The sequence below is a fragment of the Podarcis cretensis genome (genome assembly GCF_951804945.1).
Source record: "Podarcis cretensis genome assembly, chromosome: 7".
Taxonomy (NCBI): domain Eukaryota; kingdom Metazoa; phylum Chordata; class Lepidosauria; order Squamata; family Lacertidae; genus Podarcis; species Podarcis cretensis.
The window spans coordinates 59,724,944-59,740,712 of NC_137176.1; the positions used below are offsets into that span (position 1 = coordinate 59,724,944).

At 39.5% G+C, this 15,769-nt stretch overlaps 1 protein-coding gene across 4 annotated transcripts in view; it reads right to left on the reverse strand.

Moving 5' to 3' along the window:
- Positions 1-15,769, reverse strand: part of SLCO5A1 (solute carrier organic anion transporter family member 5A1) — a 61,110-nt gene that overhangs the window by 21,397 nt on the left and 23,944 nt on the right. For all 4 annotated transcript variants that reach the window (XM_079983075.1, XM_079983076.1, XM_079983078.1 and 1 more), the window contains 3 exons: positions 9,867-9,999; positions 6,892-7,115; positions 2,504-2,668 (listed from right to left, as the gene is read on the reverse strand). In XM_079983075.1, the coding sequence (XP_079839201.1) occupies positions 2,504-2,668; positions 6,892-7,115; positions 9,867-9,999 (522 nt within the window). The remainder of the gene's footprint in view (positions 1-2,503; positions 2,669-6,891; positions 7,116-9,866; positions 10,000-15,769) is intronic.

A 15,769-nucleotide genomic window follows, 5' to 3' on the forward strand; every position in this document is an offset into this window, starting at 1 on the left:
TGGTAAATTAACTGGATCTGCAAATCAATTACTTCACAGTAAGAAATTCTGTACTAGCAAGGTGTGGACTATATGGGAAACAAATAAGAGCCTGAGAAACCAAAGGGCCTACTTTTGGCCTGTTGTTGCATCTCTACAAAATCTCCTCATAATTTGGGAGCTCCTTTCCCTTTGATCTCTTCCCTTCTACCAACTGCTTCCTTGACATTTGAACTCACAGTTATCCCTGCACGTGGAGTTCCTTCTATTTTAAACAAATATTTCATTATTTCTCATGGCAATCAAGAATAAGAAACACTATAGTTATTGTGCAAAACTATAAACCAAATGTGCTCATTTGCTTTGTATTCCTTTTGAAAATCTAGGTGATATTTGTTTATGCTCCCTATATAGGCCCTTCTATTAATGAGCAACTGTACCACTAGAAATAAGTGGTAAACAATTTATAGACTCCAAGAAACAGATTAAAATCAAACTGACAAAACGGACTTTGTAAAGGCCACACGGGAAACAACACATATTCTCTTTGACTATGTACTGTATATGAAATGCAAATCAATGCATTCTAAAAAGAGCACTCGGTTATGCCATGATTTGCTCAAAGGAGATTCCAAAGTTAAGCATGTGCTAAGCAAGAGTGTCACATGTCATTTTCAAATCTAGTATCTGATTGCTTGCTACTGTGTCACACATAAGTTACTTTCCAAAGACAACTAAGAATGGATTCTGAATGTGTCAAAGATGCTACTGTATTAAGTGCCCCAAACCAAGAATAGTTTTGAGTCAGCAATATCCAGTTTCTGTCCTTGAGTTGGTGTCAGAAGGTTGCAGCAAAAAGTTTTCCAACATTGGAGAAAATAATAATATACAAATACCTATTATATGGTTTTCACAAGTGGTACTAGGCAATCTTAAACAAGGAAATAGACCCCACTGAGTAGAGTGAGGCTTAAATGTGAGGAAAAAATGGACAGAATTGGGCTGTGAGAAAGACCTTTTTCAAAAATCTAAGTTGATCCAAAAGTATACATCAACTAACCAGTTTCTGTCTCTCTCATTCTTGGGTTGGACATTAACAATCTCTCATATCAAGCTTAAGGCTTGGTTTACCCTGACTTTATGAGTACACATCTAATACTAGGCAATGATACAATTAAGGCCCTTGGGTATGCCATAAAACACAGAAGCAACATTCGTTAAGAGCCTGAGTAGCTTCTGTACTAATCACATGGAATTACAAGACTGTCAATCAAAACAGCCTTTACTGTATTTTATGTTATAGAATGCACAACTTCCATACCCTGTGGAGGTGTCCATACAGGATTGTCTGCACCAATTTTCTTTATTTCTTTATTTGTACAAAACGTCTCTTGGTTACTCCCCTTATACAAATTTATTAAAATATGGAACGTTTCAACTAAGTTTCTCCTGCCCCGATAGGAATTCCATGTCAAGGTGCTTCCATTACTTCTCTTTATCTCTTCTAACTACACAGTTTTAACTACCCTTCCTAGACCTCTTCTTTGGCAGTAAATAGAAAGTGTTTTCCCATTCAAGGACTCTAGAGCAGTGAAGTCTTGCCAAGATGCAATTTACATTAGGCTATTTTAGTTTAACTAAATGGGTCCTTTCTAAGTACATTTATAAACCTTGATAATTATGTTAGCTGGCTTTTTAAAGGCTAAACTAATTCATATAGGATGATCTTGGGAAAGGGTTTAGTGTTTTCAGGTTGATTTTATGATGCAACCTTTTAAAAAATGAATTGTTTTAGCTATGTTTTATGCTGTCTCAATGATAATCTTGGTTTTAATATTTAATGTCTTTTGTAAGCTGTTTTGAGTACGTGGCCAAAAGATGGGAGGGTTTATAAGGCATATTATGATCGCCACCACTGGAACCCCCAAATTCAGAGCAACATCCATTTGATTCTCAGGTGCTGGAAGCAAACATTATGGAATAGCCTTGTTTCCAATTAACTCAGAGGCCTGCAAATAGTCACTGTTGGGAGAAAATAGATGGACCTTTGGGTTGATTCAGCTTGGCAATTGTAATGTTTTAATGCCTTTACATGGAAATTCATACAAGAGCTATATAGATTTAAATAACCATACTAATAGCTTCAGTTATTGCTGAGATGAAAAATGAGTAAAGATATGGACAGGCCATTTGACCAATGAATGACCTGCAAGCAAGAGAGTGAGACATGCTGAAAGAGCAGTAAAGTTCACTCTTAAGCAATCAATAGCAATCTAACAGGTCAGGACAACCTTTTGATGGTGCTGGCATTGCCAGAGCAATTTTATTTCCACATGAGAAAACATTATCACACTACAGACATGGCAAATTGCTCATATATAAACAATGGGTACCTATAAGGCCAAATAATTGCAAACTGTAAAACAATTAAAAAGAACATTGCTGAAACTTTTCTAATAGTTTTCTTTTGCCAGTCACAGAAGAATAATTCTTACAGGTTTCCTTACTGATGGCAATGCCTTACCAGTGTAGATGCTGGCATTAGAAGCTGGGATGCCAAACTGTGACTCGATGAACTTGGGGATGAAGGTAATAAAAGCAGTAACAATGGCACTCTCGGCTGTGTATGACAAACTCACAAAAAGGAATGTCATGTTGCTTAAGATCCTGACAGCTGCTCTTGGAAGTTCTACAAATGACACAAAAATAAAAATAGAAGTATGACACATGAACTTTATATATACATAATGAATGGAAAACAAAAAGAAAATCAGCCTGCTTTGAACTGGATTTTAAGGAATGGCTACCCATCCAAGACCTCTTCCTGGGGGTTCCACAGTGTGAATACAAAATAATCTTAGCATATGTTAGGGCCTTTCCAACATTCCCAAGTGTGATTCCACAAGTAGAAGTCTTAGGAGTAAATAACTCAGTGACAGACCACCTGCCTCACAGGTAAAAGACTCCAGGTCCAATCTTTGGCATCTCATCCTAAACAGATCGGGTAGATGGTGATGGGAAAAATCTCTGTCAAAAATCCTGGAGAGACAGTCAGAGTGGACAATACTGGACTAGACTGACTCAGCGTAAGCTAGGATCAGATGTCCAAGTCTCAGGAATTGTAACTGTAGAACTAAATAAACCATCCCATTTGGCAGGCCTTGGTTATAATGAACAGCAGGGTACAGCCCAACATTATATGGATTTCAAAAGTTCCTTTTGATATGACTCTGGTTGTACAGAAGCTACTGCAGTATGGCTCCTTCATATGTGGGTCAGGAAGTGGTTATAAATGAGCCCATGCTGCAGCTCATTCCTATCTGAACAATACTCCTGGAAATGGGGGCAAAGTTAGCCTACGGTAGAGGCAGGATGTGTGCTCATCATATTATCCAAGTGACATGGGAAGGGGTTCTGCTACTGTGGTTCCCATGCTACCATGAAAAAAGGAACTGAGTGTAGAGACAGGAAGAGCATAGTGAGGACCGCTCAGTATGCCTTATCAGAAATCCTCCAGTCCTCATCCTCATAGGGACATTTTGGGGTTTTTTAATAAAATATTTATTAAAGTTTTCAAAGAATTATCTAAAATAGAAAAAACAAGAAAGAAGAGAAAAAAGAAAAAAGAAAGAATACATACAAAACATACAAACCACATACAATAACAAGTATAATTTCAATCCCTTATATTCATAAAACTTACTTTCCCGACCTCCTCATACCTCCCCTTCCTGTATTCCAATCTCTAATTAATTCAATTCAGCAAATCCTTCCCCTAATTTCTGTTTAATTTTTTAATCTTTCTTTTCTTAATACCTACTCATAGGGACATTTTGCAGGGCTGATGTTTCAGCAACTGTCTTACATTTAAAAGTGCCAAGAAGAAAGAGACCGGCCAAGCAGGCTATAAATGAGCAACACAGAAGAGACGATAGGGGGAAACTACAACAGCAAACACCCTCCTCTGCAACCTCCACTACTTCTCTCCTCACCACAAACACAATCATATCCCTAACTTTTCATATCACTGCAATGGACATAATTGTTGTAAGCATTTCAATTTGCCAGAGAGAACAATCCTCTTCCTGAGCACTGTTCTACCAACACCCGACCCCTGAGCCGCTTGTGGGGACATAAGAGGGAGGAGAGGGGAGATCATTCCACTTTGCAGCATAGCCTGACCATTTTCAGGTCAACTTGGCCAAACAGCCAATAAGGGTGATTTCTCCCCCAACGTTTGTAATGAATACTTTTAATAGGGGCCAAGGAGAAGCATTACAGCAAGCCCTGGGGAATTAAAGTGGAGGTGGATGCAGCAATTTTTCATTTAAAATAATGAAGACATATAGCAGTCACTGCAAAAATTCAGCAGAATGCTACTCTGCAACTTTTCCTGACACACAGTCATTTAGAGGACAATGCTGAAAGTCTTATTTCCAGAAGACTTGCTCAGATTTGAACTACGCAAAAGAGAATGGTTGAGGAACTGCATCACAAAGTTTAGATGTGAAGAAAGCCAAAACTTAAAAAAATGGCATGAAGCACATTTTCTTATAGCCAATAAAATCTGCTGAATTGCTAACTGAGCAATTATGACACTGCAATGTCAAAGAAAAAGGTGACATTTTCAAAGGTGAATATGAAACTGTACCGATATGCCAAGAAATGATGGTGTAGTTTTATGACAATGCCACAACTAGGTCACCAAATGGTTCTAGAATTATATTACAGGCCACAAAAGGTTGTGGGGGGGGGGGGGAGGGAGAGTTAATACTACAGGTCGGTCACATTGGAAACCAACTATAAAGCAAGCCCAGATTTTAAAGCAACTTCAAACCAACCATGGTTGAAAATCCTGGTTTCTTTGGATTTCCCTGCTCAAAGACTAGTTATTTAGCGACTTCATGATTTAATTGTGACTCATACAAAAGGAAGAAGTGAAGAGGTTGTATGCACTGGCAAAAAGCTTATTCATACATTGTTGAGCCACTATTGGATGACCCTAAATCAGCCTCTATGTACCCCTTCGTGTCTTATTTTCTGCCCCATGTGCTTATGGGCTTTGAATGCCCAATAAGAGTAGTTTAAATAGGATATTATATATATTATTTCTGTTCCTAGTACCACCAACTATAATATATTACTTTTGCAGTGTATTAAAACAGAAATTGTTTCAATTATATTAATGTATAGACAGAATTAAACTGGAGAAAAATGAAGGCAATTGTACATTTGCCCAATAGCAGATAACTTCTGCTCTGGAAGTTATGATATTTGATATCTGAACACATTGAGTTGGATCCAGACTCACTAAAATCAATGGGACTTAAGTTGGTTGTGGCAAAGAGTGGCTGATACAGCACAAGCCTAACATATCTACTCAGAAGTAAGCTCTACTGAATTCAAAGAGAGTTACCTACTCCCCAGGTAAACAGGATTAGGATTTCAGCCTTAGTCTGGATTCAACCCATTGTATCAATTGCTTGGTGAGATAGCAGTAATTTGCAGCCAAACCTATACATGCCCACTCAAAAGTAAGTAAAGGTAAAGGGACCCCTGACAATTAAGTCCAGTCACGAACAACTTTGAGGTTGCGGTGTTCATCTCGCTTTAAAGGCCAAGAGAGCCGGCATTTGTCCGCTTCCTACGGCAGTTTTTCCGGGTCATGTCGCCAGCATGACTAAGCCACTTCTGGCAAAACCAGAGCAGTGCACAGAAACACCGTTTACCTTCCCGCCCGAGCAGTACCTATTTATCTACTTGCACTTGATGTGCTTTCGAACTGCTAGGTTGGCAGGAGCAGGGACCAAGCAATGGGAGCTCACCCCATCACAGGGATTCGAACCGCCGACCTTCCGATCAGCAAGCCCAAGCAGCACAGTGGTTTAACCCACAGCGCCACCCGCAACCCCAAAAGTAAGTACAGTGGTACCTCTGGTTACATACTTACCGTAATTCGTTCCAGAGGTCCGTTCTTAACCTGAAACTGTTCTTAACCTGAAGCACCACTTTAGCTAATGGGGCCTCCCGCTGCTGCTGCACGCTTTCTGTTCTCATCCTGAAGCAAATTCTTAATCCGAGGTACTATTTCTGAGTTAACGGAGTCTGTAACCTGAAGTGTATGTAACCTGAAGCGCATGTAACCCGAGGTACCACTGTACCAATGCGTTAAAAGGGACTTAACCCCTGGTCACTACACATATAATTGCAACTTCTGGCTACTAAACTTTATACTTTTTTCATGACAAGTTATTAGAATAACTAGCATTGCTCTGCAATTTCCAGTTGGAAGGCACTTTCAGTTTCAGAATTTCCAGTGTCCAGACAATAGTTGTGAATGCAACTAACCCACACCTCATTTGAATGACTGCTTCCTATATTTACCTAAGCACCTGCCAGTTCTCATTTTTAGACAGATGCCAGCATGGAGACCATCTACATGATGAGGAACTAGGGAATCGTGACTGGTGGTGATGATAAAAGCCACCATGCAGTGGCTGTTTCCAGTTTATCTAAAGCAGTAACAAAAACTGTTGGTCATATTCTTACATTCTTCCACAGCTACATAATCCATGAGGCAACAGAATTGCGGGGCAGGGGAGAGAATGTGGCCACATGATGATTTATGAAGGTGTGGAGGAACACGGCAAATGTCTTGATTGATCCTGACATGCTTTGCACTGACTGCATGTGCCAGGATGTTGTGATTTAACCAACAGCAACTGTGGATTAGCCAGAGATTACAGGTGGTCCTGAGATAGAATACCATATGATACAAAACACTGGTTACTCTCCCATTTCTCAAGTGCACTATTGCCTATTGGCTTTCATTATCAATTTTCAGCAGAAACTAACAGTAATTGTATGATTTTAAACCTCACCGCAATCTGTTATTTAAAAAACATATATTACCTCTAACGTTCTTTCCAAATCCCATTGAAGCAGGGACTTCATGGTCTACCTGACTTTTACTGTTTGCTTTTTCTTTTACAATATCATCATCACTTGAAACATCATCAGCGTGCATCTTCTTTTTCTTCTTTTTCTTGTGTCGAGGTGGAAGCTTTTTGGGGAAAGTAAACATTGGAAGTATGACAAAAAGCATTGCAGTGGCACAAAGGAGGAACCCACTCCACCTGAAGTTGAGAGATAAAAAAGAACAATTGCAGCTGAGCTATATGTGTACTGCAACCAGAAACAAAAACTAGTGACTGAGACTGTACAAAGATTCTCTGCATCTTATAAAACAGAAAACATCCAATGTATTTCTAATTATTGTATTTTTCGCTCTATTGGACGCACCGGACCATAGGACGCACTGGACCATAGGAGGGGGAGAATAGGAGGGGGAGAATTTGCTAGAAAGCAAACCAAATGAGCCATGGTTTATTTGATTGTTTGTTTGTTTAAAAAACCATAACTTAAAGTTTAATCCATAAACAAACCACGGCTTCATATAATGTGCGAATTAAGCTGCACTGAATCAAGTTGCACTGATGCAACTTGTATATGATACAAAATGAATTTCTATTAAATCAACAAAAACTAGGGGACAGAATATCAATCAAGTAGGCAAATAGCACTTGCAGTATAAACCCAAATAAGTTTGAAATGAATGTTAAGGCAGACAGCAGGTGTCTATTTCAGCAGCGAATTAAGCATGTCCTCCTCAGCATTTAGTAGGAAACTAAATATTTTTATGTGGGACGCGGGTGGCGCTGTGGGTTAAACCACAGAGCCTAGGACTTGCTGATCGAAAGGTCGGCGGTTCGAATCCCTGCGGCGGGGTGAGCTCCCGTCGTTCGGTCCCAGCTCCTGCCCACCTAGCAGTTCGAAAGCACCCCTAAGTGCAAGTAGATAAATAGGGACCGCTTTCTAGCGGGAAGGTAAACGGCGTTTCCGTGTGCGGTGCTGGTGCTGGCTCACCAGATGCAGCTTCGTCATGCTGGCCACGTGACCCGGAAGTGTCTTCAGACAGCGCCGGCTCCCGGCCTTTTGAGCGAGATGAGCGCGCAACCCTAGAGTCGGTCACGACTGGCCCTGACGGGCAGGGGTACCTTTACCTTTAAATGTTTTTATAGACCCATTGTAAACTTTGTACATTTGTAACACACTAGAAGACAGTAATTCAATCAAGATCACTCAATGTCGGGAAATTAATTCCCCACTCCCCAGACAGCACAACCCCAAAACTGATCCCACCCGCTGCCCATTGCTGCAGACTACGTGTTCAATGTAACAGTTCAGACCCAAACGCTAGCCTATTCCAAGGCTAGATAACATACATTCTGGTCATTGTGACCTATCAGTTATGTGACCACTGATGCAACTTTTTCCTCATCTCTTTTGTCTCTAGTTGCTAAGCTAAATTTGGCTCTCAAACTTCAGTTGCGTTCCAGTTCAGTCAGAGTTTTCTTTTTAACTGTATGGTTGATGTACAGCCATTCTGAAAGAAAATATTTTCTGGAGCAAAAACATTGCAGAACTGGATGCTGACATGGACTCGGTATTATTCTGCCCTAATATTCTATTCTGTGCGTGGTTCACATGGGTTACCTTACTCTACCTGTGTTAGATTTTCCAGAATGAATATATACTGGTAGAGAGAGATGGAGACCTCCCACATTCCTAGGTCACCAGCTGCTGGCCATTAAGTAGCTGAGTGTACCATCTGCAGAACACCAATTAAGGAGCATCTGGTAGAAATAAGAAGCCATAGGCTTTATGGCTACTCAGTGCCTTGTAAATGTGCCTAATTATAGCACAGCACCCAGTTATTTCTGGCAGATGTTTGGCACTGAATGTCTGGAAAATCTAAGGCCATATTTCTTCAAGATCACCACTATTATTGTCATGGTTAGATTGTTCATGGTTAGATTGTTAACTCCCTTCCCTGTGACTCTCATATAATTATTGCTGCTCCTTTAATGTCGTTGCAGCTGTTTCTAACCCACTTGCTGCTAAAACTAAACAGTGCTTTTTCAACTTGGCTATCTCAGCGAACAGCAAGAAGAAATTAGGGTGCTAAAGTTGTTAACACTAATCAGATATCATCATGGTCAGTACCTGGATGGAAGAATGTTTGATACATCTATAGGGAGCTACTCTGTGCTCCCAACAGAAGGGGCATGTGATTAATTGAGATTAATTAATCTGAAAATGCACTGCTACAGCATGGGCTGCTTGGCAAGCGAAACACAAGTAAGAATTGTCCTATTGGTTCTAACCAAAAGGTCTATCTACTCCAGCATCTCTGGGAAACTCACAAGCAGGGCATAAAGGTGATGCCCATCTCTGTTGTTTACGCCTGGCAACTTACGTTTAAAGTCCATTTAGCTATCTTGCACACAAATCTGCATAAATCTTTTATTGTGACAACCCCTCTGTTGCTCAAGTAGACATGTTAGAGCATCAAAATTTGTGCCAGTACAATGTCTCACAACAGCAAGCCATAAAATGAGAATGCATAATTATGCAAATTGAATTATTCTCACATATTAACTCCTTTATAGTTGGAAGTGCAGAAGTGTAGCTGGATATTGGCATAGAAACACACACACATACTCCAGGAAGGGAATCTAAAAGCTTTGCTGCAAATGCTAAAGTACTTGGTTTTTAAAAACCTTTTTAACTTTGAATATTTATTCATAGTTCTACATGTACAACTAGCAAACAACAGAAAAAAATAAGTGACAAACCAGCAATCAATCTGGTTAAACAATCCACAGATGCATCACGCACTGCAGTTACTCTAAACTCAGAACCGCCAAGGACACGGTCAAATGTTAAGCTGCTTTAACCACCTTCAAAAAGATGTTATTAGCTGGATCATGAATCCAATGTCAATGGTCATTCTCATGCATGACAGACATATGGCTGCAACTTACCAGTTACCGATGAAACGAGGGTCACTCTGGTCAATATAAACAGTACTTCTAGGATCCACATAAAACCCAATAAGAACTCCGCCTAATAAATATCCTGCTGCTGGACCAAGTGCTCCCATTACATACATGATGGCTGAAAAAAGAAAAGCAAAAGCCAACCCAGGACATGTCAAAATATACCATATTACAGACATTACAATATTAAAGCAGAATGCTAAAGTAATAAAAGATTTCACAGATAGAAAGAAAAGGAAGATGAGTGCTTTCCTACGATTTTGCATATTCTAAGGGCAGCCACTCCTGGCTTTTTCTACAGTTCCTATTGTTTCTCCCACATCAAACATCCACCCCCTTGCAACCACATACAGGATTGCCTTCTAAAAAGCAAGTTCCATTCCTGCTGCATGCTAATGAATGGTAGCATCGTACCTTTTTAACACTTCTAACTTTAAACAGCTAGATATTTCAGGGTATTTTTTCATTCCTTATTTTCAGAATAAGGAAAAACTATTTGCAGTGTCTGATTATTGACATATAAGCAAGTGGAGTACGTAGACAACAGGGGAGGGAACAGACTGTGCTGGGGGTGGGGGTGGGGAGTGTCCTTCTACATGAGGCTCCTTGGGAAGGCGAAGGATGGAGCCAGAATTCCAGGCAGGGGCCATGTGGGACAGAACCACATTGGCAGACTGGGGCAGAGGCACAGGGATGGCATGCAGAATGCACTGTGCTGTGTGGAACAAGCCCCTCTTGAGATGTAATACTCTGAACTCTTTCCAGAGTAGACCCAGGTATAAATATGCATATCTTTGGGGGAATACATGATTTGCACCCACATCATCTGCATTTACCACTGGAATGTGCAGCAGTTATTTAGTCTAAACAGACATTACAGAGCATTTATTTAGTAATGCTGAAGACAAGTTTCACAGTTAGCAGAAATACTGTACTGTATTACAAAGATAAAAATAACAAATGCAGGCTATATTCCATTAGAGATGGGAATGCTGCCTAAAACTTAAAATTATAAAGATACTGTATGCGGTCCTCCGTTTCTGTAAATATATCTTACTGGCAATATAAATATTAAACACCCTGACCCTTAAAATAATGTACTTAACTCTTCAGTGCATAAGTGGAAATTAGGAAGTGGTCCCCTCCATTAACAAGTTACCAATCCCCACTGTGGTGAAATGTGATCCTGAATAGTCAGGCAATTGTGGTAAGATATGGAAAGTGAAACTAAACCTAGGACTGAAGCACACGTAAGGTGGGCTGTTCTAGTCACTTTTAGACAATAAAAATACCTGCCATTCATTAAGTACCCACTATGAAATTTTAAGTAGCTAATGAAGAAGAGTTCCTAGTCTAAAACTTATTTACAATTGTATATAGGAATATATATTTGCCTATTAATATAGAACTAGTGGGGAGCGTCAGGCGCTACCCATGACTTTTTAGAAAGCAACATAAAATGGTTTCTCCCCCCCTTAATTAATAGTGTAATTTGTGAGTTTGGACCTATCACACCAAAAAATGACTGAAGTCATGCACCAAAGTCATATTTCAGTCCATGATTTCATCCTTACAACTCTGTGAGGCTGAAAGATAGAGACTGGTCCAAGTTCAGCCAATGAAGATCATAGCCTAGTATGCATTTGAACCCCAATCTCCTTGATCCTAGTCTGACACTTTAACCACTGCACCATACTGGTCTGTGAGGTTGTAAAGAATCTCAAATGCCGTACCATAATTACAGTAGTTTGAATTAATGAGGAAGGAAGTTGGGCAGAGCAGTCCAAAACCATGATTTCTAGGGGGTCTGGTTGAAGTGGGGGTGTCCACTGGCCCACTGATTAGGAGCACTTGAATGTCCCTGCCTAAATAGCAAGTGGACAGATACTACCATTGGTAGGCATGCCACTGGTGGTAGTTTCACTGCACCAGCCTGGTCCAGGGAGCTAGTGCAAAAAGAGACCTTCTGCCCCCTGCAAGACCTTCTGCCCTACTGGATTCAAGTGGTGGTGCTCTGGCCATGTCACTCTATCAAGTCCTATGTGAACAATGACCATTGAGTAAGTTTTAGCGTCCTACCTAACTCCACTTTTTTTCCCCCCCAATTAATATAGCGGATATTGTCTTTAAAACTTCTTAAGTGAAGCACCATTCCTATGTTATAAATTAATCATAGTTCCTGTCTTGTGGTAACAGTGCTATTTTTGAAGCTTCAGACTTACATTAGTATAACTGAAGAGTGCTTCCAAAGGAGGTGGCTGCTTTTAAAAGCAACAACTAGGGAAACAAACTTGGATTCACTTTCTGTTGTCTTGCCAAACTTAATTCACCCAGACCTTATAGAGTCTGCATAGATCTCGCTCAAAATCACAATTAAAGCTCTCCAAAGATTAGCAATGTCTAGGAAGCAGTCAGATTATTCCCCCCAATGCAGAATAAATTATATATTGTACTGCGTATCATTTATAACAACTGAAATATCTCCTACAACACTCACACAAAATGTTACTTTTTCCAATACTAAGAAAATAAGCACAAATTATCAACTATTATCAACAGAGCAGTGGCGTAGTGTGGGGGGTGCAGGGGGGGCTGGCCGCACCGGGCGCAACATCTGGGGGTTAGGGTTAGGGGGCGCAAATCCACGGGTTAGGGGGCGCAAATTACTTGCCTTGCCCCGGGTGCTGACAACCCATGCTACGCCACTGCAACAGAGGTGTCTGGCAGAAGGTTAAGGACACACACAAAAATACCTGTGAAATTCACTGTCACATATAGGGTTGACCAGCACAGCAGCTTAAACAAGCTTTAGAAAAGGATCAGACTCAAGTCTTCTTCAGCCATTCTTAATTTGTATCCATGGAGAGGTTGGGACAACATGCACTGACCCAGCACTCCTGACCTTTCCCCATTAAGTGGTTATGTCTGAAGCGGGGTTGTTAGTGCATTTGACCAAATGTACTTACAGTTTTCCCCACAGTCAAAAACCCTGAAGAATCAGAATTCCCAACACACTGAGGATTTACAGTTCAGCTGAACAAACCAACTTTAGGTCAGCAACCTGCCCTTAAGAGAAAGTTGGACCGCGCAGGAGCAGTGCATGTGATCCCTCCACAACCCCCATGGAAAACAATTAAGAATGTCTGGTGGTTACAAGTACAGTAATGGAGAAAAGGTCTACCAGAAGCTATTATGTGTGATAACCTAGTGGAATTTCTAGGTTCAAAAACAACACATATCTGCATTCCAGATGCTTGGGACAAACAACAGAGAAGGCCATCATGCTTGTGAGTTTGCAGGGGTGTATGGCTGGTTCCTATTAGAAAGAAATAATGGGTTTTCACATGTACCTTACTTATTTTCATATGGCAAGATTCATATCAACCACATTATGGAAAACATTGACTTCTGAACATTTTTCAGCACATTAATCTTACCACATGGAATGGATTTAAAGACCTTTTAAACAGCAGCACAAAACAGACCTTTTCCATGCCAAAATACCTAGAATAAGCATTTAGACTCACTTTTTTTTTCCTTGCTGTTTTCCTTACAACAATCCTGTAAGGTAAGTCCCTCCTACCAATTGGGGAGTGGAAGGAGGGAGACAGAGAGGCATGCCTAAGGCATCTGGTGAGTTTATGATAGCGATGGTATTGGAACCATTGTTCTTGTTTTTATTATGCATTTTGCAATTTTATATTTTGATTTCATGTTGTGAACCGCCCTGAGACATGTTGGTATAAGGCAGTACACAAATTTAATAAATAATAATAAAAGACAGCAGAAAATATTCCTTGCACAGATGCCACACTCTAGATTTAAGTTCAACACTCTAGATTTAAGATACAGTTTTAAAAACTAAGTAAATAAAAAGGTATTTACATTGCCCTGGAAAAGATAATAAAGATGCCACCAGAAGCCTCTTCGAGAAGGCTTTTCCTTTGATGAGGTGTCACTACCAAGATGTTCCTGGTCTTGGTAAGCCATTGACTGATCAAGCCAAAGGCAGAAATAGCAGAATTCATATTCTTGTGCTCGCCTATTGTTGCTCCCCACAAACTTCTCAAGATGTCCACTAAAGGATATTCAATCTAAAATCCATGTCAGAACTATAATCAACAAACAAAAATTACAAGGTAATTTTGGTTGGACTAATAAAGATATAACCCTAACACAGATTTTTGTATTTTTCTTATGAGTCCAACACTGCTACTTTCCCTTTTTTGTGAGATACTCACTGTTTTCTTTCCTTCACTTTCATATTGTAGGCGTGTGGACAAAGCCTGTTTTTAGTTTTTGCATAGCACCTTATGGTTTTAGGTGTTGAATAACAATTGTCTATAGATAAAATGTTTTAGAATTTTTGTAAGTAATTCAAATGCACACTCACGTAAAAGGATTCTTGATGTAGAGGAGGGGTGCATGGACTGTGTTCAGTCCTTATTCTCACTTTCTACACATACTGTATTCTGCATAACTTCTGCCTGTTTATGTGCAAACAGGAATTCTGCCTCTTCTTGAGTTCCAAATGTGCCAACAATGTCTATGTACAAAACACCTTGTACACATGTAGTTATTTCAAAAGTGTTGTTAAAAGCCAATTATTTTTTAAGCCAACTAGAAAATAGGGTTTTCTTAAAGTTTTCTCTGCAACCAAATATACTCATGTCTATTATGAAAAAATGTTTGATATTTATAAATTAAATATAATTATCCCCTAATAACAATGTCACATTCCAGAAAGCAATGTACAGTTAATTTAAAAGGCATCTTTGTAACTGTCCTTAAAGAAGCAAAAAAAAAACCCGAGTACTAAGCAATACTGTAGAAAATATTTCCTAATACTCAGCTCACAGTAATTTGATAAGACAACCATGTTGGTTCCTTTTTTTGGGATATGATCAAAATCTCCTTAAGCTACATGATGAGTTGCTTTTAACTTAGTACATGGAGCTGTGCTCAAGATGTTGCATTAGAAGCAGCTACCACCGCACAAGTAGTCAAACATATGAATCAGACCTAAGATCTAATATCATAAGACAGTATGAAACTTAGGCCAGATCTCCATCTCTAGCATGTTGGAAGGGACTGTTGGGACTATTCTAAATATTAATTAAGAAAAGACTTCAATAATATGTTGTGGTATTCCTCTCAACCAAAATTAATCTCATTCAGAATAATGAAGGAAAATAAATGTTACAACAGCAATTAAAACCTAAAGACCCTCTAGCATTGCTAGTTTCCCAACACATTTTCTATAAACATTCCCAAAATGTCAATATAAATGTAAAAAATATGCACATGTACATAATTTAAAGTCACCAAGTAAGCTCCAGGGAGCTTTCAACAAAGCAATAATGATTTTATTTTTCAGCTGAATACTGTGAATCCATCTAACAGCCCTAATGTCCTATTTCTCTTATTAATTATAATTATACATTTTTAACAAAGTGTTTTTGCCTCTAGAAATAAATCAGATTTTGTCACATGCTTTTTTAAATTTTCAGTTCGCATGAATTAAGTGCAGTAAATTAAATTATCCTGGGTCACAGAAGTATAGCCAGTTGAAAACTGCATTTGCAATCTGTGTTTCCTGACATAAAGCCATAATGTGGGACTAATTAGAAAATAAACTGAAGATCTGTTATCAGATACATCACCACTGCATTTCGCATCACGTTTAGTTTGGTTCTAAGAACTGGTTCACAGGATCCATTCTTGCCTCTTTGATTCCTCCTCACCTTTGTCTTCTCTCTGGCTGTCAGCTCTAGTAAGAACGTAAGATGAACCTGCTTGATCAACCCAATGAGCCATCTAGTCCAGCAGACTGTTCTCATAGCGGCCAAAAGCAGGACCCCACTAGCAGTTGATATATACTAAAATTG